Source organism: Lipotes vexillifer, unplaced genomic scaffold (genome assembly GCF_000442215.2).
Source record: "Lipotes vexillifer unplaced genomic scaffold, Lipotes_vexillifer_v1.1 scaffold77, whole genome shotgun sequence".
In the NCBI taxonomy this organism is placed as follows: domain Eukaryota; kingdom Metazoa; phylum Chordata; class Mammalia; order Artiodactyla; family Lipotidae; genus Lipotes; species Lipotes vexillifer.
The window spans coordinates 2,545,927-2,552,731 of NW_006792456.1; the positions used below are offsets into that span (position 1 = coordinate 2,545,927).

The 6,805-nt window shown below is 50.6% G+C and overlaps 1 protein-coding gene across 2 annotated transcripts in view; it reads right to left on the reverse strand.

Moving 5' to 3' along the window:
• Window positions 1-6,805, reverse strand: part of SPTBN1 (spectrin beta, non-erythrocytic 1) — a 202,211-nt gene that overhangs the window by 68,187 nt on the left and 127,219 nt on the right. For both annotated transcript variants that reach the window (XM_007465683.1, XM_007465684.1), the window contains one exon: window positions 1,792-1,943. In XM_007465683.1, coding sequence (XP_007465745.1) covers window positions 1,792-1,943 — 152 coding nt within the window. The remainder of the gene's footprint in view (window positions 1-1,791; window positions 1,944-6,805) is intronic.

Below are 6,805 nucleotides of genomic sequence, written 5' to 3' on the forward strand. Positions count from 1 at the left end.
TATAGACCGCCAGCAAATAAACAGAGGAGTGGGAGGTATCTTCAAACAACCAAGAATTATGCTTTGCTGGTTGCTTTTTTTCTCCCTAATGTTTCTGCTGCCCTTTCCAGAATAAAGGGCAAAGGGTCTGATCCTGTTTATTATGTGGACATTATCAAGGACACAATCTTCTTGGTATGAAAGAATTATGGACCTTCCAGGGTGAACAATTTACTCCCCACAGCCCTGAAGACGGGACCCTGTTGGGACAAAAATTAATGTTCAAACTAATTTCTAGTTTCAGGTGACCTTTAATGATTTTTTTTTTTTAGCTACTTTCAGAACATCATTCAAAAAAAAAAAAATCAATAGACAATCATACTAGGTTAAACATTAAAAGGGAAAAAAATGTGGGGCGGTTGAGAAAGTCTGGTAACCAAAATTGTATTTAAAGATAAATATCACAATAATTCTGGCCTAGACTCACGTCAAAAAACAAACCAAAATGACCGGCCCTCCCCATGTGGACCCACTGCTCCCACTTCCACCTTACAAACCGCCTTCAGGGAAGCATCACAGTCATGGAGGCAGGAGCCTCCTTTGTTTATCCAGTGTGTCTAGCTTGACCCACAACCTCTCAAGAAAACGAGGCAACAAAACGTGCACGCTCAGGGAACAAAGAGCATGTGGACAAAAGGCACTGAGGATGAGACAGGGCTTCACTGTCTCTTAGAGGAGGCTGTTCTTGAACGGAGGGGCAGGGAAAGGGAAATCTGACTGTTCTTACCCGGGTTCAAAGGGGCCATTCTGTCTGTGGGCTAATGACAGGACAGGGTACAACTGCAGCCCCTTGCCTGTGGTCAGAGGTGTGTGGGTCGGTCTGCATGCAGACCCACCGCGGTTGTCAAGTTACAGGGTGGAGCCTGAGTTAAAAGTAAGGCTTTCTGGCAGCCCTGCCAACCGCCAGCATCATGTTTTCCTGTTGATGTCACTGCAGATGTGGGCTCGATCCCTGGGCGTCAGCCTGCCTTTGGCTGGGCCCCCACCAGCACCTATGGAACTGCCTGTGCTCTGGCAGAAGACAGCACCCATTTCCACACCAAGGCGAGACAAAACCTGTTGGGTCAGTTACAATGACTGGTTTAAGATTCCTCAGTTTAAGGTCCATAGACAAAAGTCACATCAGAGACAGCCATGGCAGCTCTGGGAAACAGAATGGGGAGAACAGTTTCACTGTAGGCTGACAACTCCCCTGCCCAAAAAGGCTCGGGGGAATTCATCAAAGCTCCAAGTTTCCAAGGAGACACAGCATCAGCCGCTCCCTCCACCCTCAAAACAAAAAGTGTGCACGAAAGAAACCAAAAATACACCAGGGACCACTGAAGTCAGTTCCTGCCACCTTAACACAGCAGCTCAGATTTTCCAGAGAATCAGTAAGACACAAATTTAAAATTATTCCGTGATCTCAAGGGATACAGGTACATCCTGGAGCCAACACCCAAGGCTGGCCCTTAAATTGCCAGCACCGTGCCCTGTTCAACAGGGGACACCAGCCAAGATCCTTCTGACCAAAGGTAGTAACCTTGCAAATAACCAGAATGAAGCCGCTTCCTTGCAGTTCAAGAAAATCACCCAGACTTAGAATGTCACCCTGGAGCTTCCCCCCAGCATACTCATCTCACTTACCAAGAGTCTCCTCCTGAAAAATATCAACCATTAACTGCAGGAGTCAACAGGAGACAGGTCCACACTTGGTTTCTCAAAAAAACATTTTCCCACCTACAGCGCACCACACTTCACATCCCCTCTTACCAGTCTCTCTCCGGAGAGGACCTCCAGCAGCTTGATGAGCATCCGTCCATCCCGAAGGTCAGTGTACAGGTCTGTGATCCGGCAGGACACCCGGGCGAGGTGGGAGTTGACCCACTTGGTGAAGGTCTTCTTCTGCACGGCTTCACGTTCATCTGCAAGCAGAGGAGAGCTCGCTTTACCACCAACCACAGCCTGGGCGGTGGCGGGTGTGTGCCAGCGGGGGCATGAGACCCTGGCCAAGGGAAGAAGAGCAACAGTCAACTGTAACGAACCTTAGCTCCTTTCTAAAGCACGGTCAGCAACTCGGGAACAGAGGGACCATACAATCCCTGAACACTGGAGCCCCTAAGCGTAACCACCAGCAGAGCATCCTTGGCTCACACTCATCTCATTTCCTCCCACCTCTGCTGAAGAGGCAACACGACAGAGAAGGTCACGGTGGGGTCCTTTGCGGCCCTGCCCGATAGTATAATACTTGACTGGTAAGGTTTCTAACGTGGGTGTCAGTTATTATTCCTCCCCAGTGTGGGGGACGCACACAGTACACAGAAGGACCTGGGGCAGAAGAGCTCAGGAGACAGCCAGAAATTGCTTCCCTCAGGTACAAAGGATCAGGCAACACCTGACGAGATAAATTCACTCATGACCTTGATCTGCTGAGTGGGATGTTCAGTGAACAGCAGAGAAAATGGTGGGCAGCGTGGCAGAGTACAAGGAGACCTGGCCAGGCACCGGGAGAGCAGGGCCTGGGCCCGAGGTTGAGGTTTTGTCAAAAACGTGCTGAGACACTGGGCTCAGTATCCCCCTTCCGTAAAGTGAGTGGACGACTATCATCTCCAAACTTCAACCGTTCCTTGAAAAGGCAACTGCTGGTTTATGGTCTAAAGTGGGGTAGCTGCACACCTAAATCATCCAGGAAACAGTATTAAGTTTTTCAAGCCTCAGTGATCAAGTTCTGTCCAATTCAAAGCACAAAACTCTAGACACACGTGCCTAGAACCGGCCCTTCACATTTCATACAAATAGGCTTCCCATCTTCTTGCCTCTGCAGAATGTTCTAAATGCAGGCTGTTGAAGATCTTCGACAGGGGTCCACAGAATGTGCCCTGGACCCACCGACTCACACTCCCTGACTGTCCTCTACTGAGCTACCCTTTGGTCACATACTCACCCCACTTCCAGTTCCATCAGCAGAAATCTGTCCTAAAAGGACCCAAGACTGCCTCCTTTCAGCGTTAGGCCCAAACCCACCAAGATGTTTATGAGCCAGTCTACAAAAAAGGGAGCAGACTCCAACAACTTTTTGTGTATTTCAGCATCACTGAGTGACAGCTAAAAAGCCACCCTTGCTGATGGGGCACGAACTTGGTGGCCTGGGTGTACTGGGTTCCCAGGCTGGCCAGGGTATCCTGGGAATGTCTGCCTGGAAGGCTCTGCTGAGACCTCCACCCACCACAGGGAGGGAATGAGGCAGAGGCAACAAGAGATGAGCCTTTACTGCTGCCAACCTGGCAGGGGAGGCCACCGGGCCACCTGCCAAGACAGCCGCCCACCTTCGAAGCCAGCAGCTCCTCCTGGCCCAGCCTTCCCCTGAGGGAACAGCCCACCAGAGGGAAATAGGGCCTTGCCTCGCAACAAAGGCCAACTGAAAGCAAGAGATCAGAAAGGGCAGGATAGGGGCAACAAGGAAAAAGGCAGTGAGGGGGACAGTGCAGACTGAAAAATGACCTGCACCAATAAGATCACGATCGGTCGCAGAGAAAAGATCCCATGCATTATTCATCACACAATCATCATGATGGACAGTAACTTTATGACAGCGACACAGAAACTGTATTTTTTGGCCGAAGCTTGGCTGTTTTGAAAGAGCAGGTCCAGAGCAGAGTACACAGACACATGAAGCTTCTCCTAGGGACATGTCACAGATGGCAAGTAACTCAAGGTTCAGGTGCATTTAGGGTCAACTAATTTTTTTCTAAATTATAATATCTTTTATGTGCTACACAGTTGGAAATGTCTCTAATAAAGCCCTTGATGGGTATCCTAGGTTGTTATTAAAGGGTCTGGGGCTCCAAATCACTACCACACCCAGCCTATCATGGGAACAAGGTCAAAATGAAAACCTGCTTGGATTTATTTCTAAATAAACAAGTACCAAATGTGTCCCCAGCCAACTGTCACTTCTTCGGGTGAATCTCACATAACAGAAACACCCCCGGCTTCTTTCAGGTTCTGAATTAACAGGTTCCTTTACGAGGAGATTCGAGGATCTCCTCCTAAAGACAGTGCGCTCCCACAGCACCCTGTCCTGTAGAGCTGGAGGCTAACTCCAACCCTCCTCCCCATGAAGACGCAAGCAAACAAAGAGGTTACCGGCGGAGCAGAGGGAACTGAGCGGAAATAGGACAGGCTGAGGATCTGTGAGGGGACGGCTCCCCAAGGCTGCTGGGGTCCTCAGAACCTCCTGGAAGAAGGGAGGAAAGAAGAGAAGGAAGAGAAGTTCAAAACTAAAATTAAACAAGGAATGAGAGCTTGCTCTCCTGCTTCCCAGCTCTCTACTCTGCCCCCGGCCTCAGGAGCAGGCTCCAGGTAGCGTGAGCATGCTAGAAAAATCACAGAGGGCTCAAGTTCCTCGGGCTTACTGGAAAAGGCATGGAAGATTCCATCCAGGGACTGGACCAGAATCAACACCCTTACGACACACAAGGGGCAGGAAACGGGCTCAGCCGAGAGACGCAAAGCCCAGCCAACTCAACGTGTCCTCTTACAATGGAGCACTTGGTGAACAACAACCACTTTTGAAACCGGAAGGAGGGAAAGGGAGGGGAAAAAACCTACCCAGCAGGCCAGCTGAGGATGAGGCTGCCTGTCCTTGGGGACTCTGTCCTTTGTTCCACCCTTCCTGGGAAGGCGCAATGACATCACCCCTGCACTCCCAACCCAGTGAGGCCAGGCCAGACGCCTGCCCGAGGAGCTGGAGGCCCTTGACGCAGACAATGGAAGACAGTCCAGAGGCATGTTCCCAACTTCAAGCTGCTGTCACTGTGCCCGAGCTATGTGAGGAGGTGGTGGGAGCAGCTGAGGGAACAGCGCCCACTTCTAGTTCTACAAGTATGAGCAGCTCTGGGAGCCCTTACAAGCTCCACGTGATCAGGTTGTTTAGACCAGTGGTTCCCAACTGGGGTCAATTCTGCTCCCCAGGGGACACTGGGCAATGTCTGGAGACATTTTTGATTGATTGCCACAAGTGGGGGGCAGGTGCCACTGGCACATAGTGGGTAGGAGCCAGGGATGCTGCTAAACACCCAACAGCGCAAAGGGCGGCCCCTACAACAAAGGGTTATCCAGCCCCAAATGTCAGCAGTGCCTGCGCTGGGTTGAGAAACCCTGGTTGAGACATTCTGGGCTTATACCAACTGGAGTTGACATCAGGACACCCGAGTTGGGGTACTGTTCATTCATTACTCCCTATGCCTGCATCAAAGGCTTTTTGATCCGGAGAGTGTGCTAGTGGGCTGATGGCAGCAGAAACTCCCTGCCCTCAGGCCCACTCAATTCCACAAAGAGCTGGCTCCTTCCTTGCAAGGCAGAAGGACAACCGCAGGGGTGGGCTCAGTGTGACATGGGCATTTCTGTCCCCCGTGCCATTTCTGTCCTCCTCTTCCCTTTCAGGGCCTTGTAGTGCTGTTAATCAAGCCAAAGCATCTCCTCCCGAGAATTCACCTGGATGAGCCTGATGCTATGGCAGGTTCCCACCTGTCTCTGCCCCAAACTCAGCAGTGGTGCCTCCAAGGAACAGGGACCCCACAGCTGCTCCCTGTGAGTACCCTTCAGCTGTACTTGCCCCTCTCCCCCACATGATACTTATGTGGAGGGACTCACCTAAAGCTTGCTCTGGCATTCAATGCGAGGATGTCAAAGTGCCCGGCGTGTTGTTAACTCTCATACCTTGGTTCCCTCTCCCTTTCCCCAGCAAAGCAGCCCTTTCAACAACTCAAACTGTTCAAGAAACTTACGAGGGATCATGGAATCATATCATCTCAGGGTGGAACAAGGCTTTACAAGTCATTGGAATCAACTTTCTTTCAAAAGCAAAACCTCCCTTCTACTATACCTGGACCAGCTATTTTAAAATTCCAAAAAAGGATGGGGGGAACTGTGTGTGTACACAGCAGGAGGTTAATAGTTGTACAGAAAGAAAACGGCTTGTTCTTTCTTATTAAAATAATAATAGCATACACAGCGTACTTACTACGTCCCTGGTACTGATCCGTGTGCTTTACACTCCTAACCACTCCATTAGTTAGGATCTGTTAACTCTCCAGGGCAGGCTGGCTCCAAAGCCCAGGTTCTCAGTCACTATGCAATAATGTCTCTACCACACCATTAAAAAAAAAAAAAAAGTTTCAATGACACAACATATAGAATCACCCGTAATCTCACCATCCTAACCCAAGTCTTTATTTTGTGAAAGGGTCCACTCCATCACTGGGTAGCTCCAATTGTTGGGATGCTGTCTCCATCGAGACGAGATCTGGCTCTGTGGCCTGCCGAGGAAGCTTGCTCCACCTTTGAAGCTACAGAGAGTAGGTCTCCTCACTCCTCCACGTAAAGGCCTTCAGGCGTGAACACTCCTCACCGACCCCTCTTTGCATGACTGTCACAATGTGGTGGGCAGCGTGGAACCCAAGATGGTACCTGAAGACACAGCCACCTCTTGGGGGCCTACCGATACAAGCCTACCTACCGCACACCTAACCGATACAAGCCGGGACTTGAGGCAGCCGCAGCAGCAGCAGTCCGGAGGCAACAAAAGTGGGGAACCACGTGAGGAAAGGGCAAAAAGAACCCAGCAGCCCTCTGTGGGAGGGAGCCTGGTGAGGCAGTCTGTGTGTCAGTGCAGGGGTGGTAGTCAGGAAGGGCTCCTAAAACAGCTCTCAAAAACATGTTTGCCAGACCCCCAATTTCTACCAGAATGTCCGTGGAACCCCGAGAACCTAGGAACCAGAGCGGT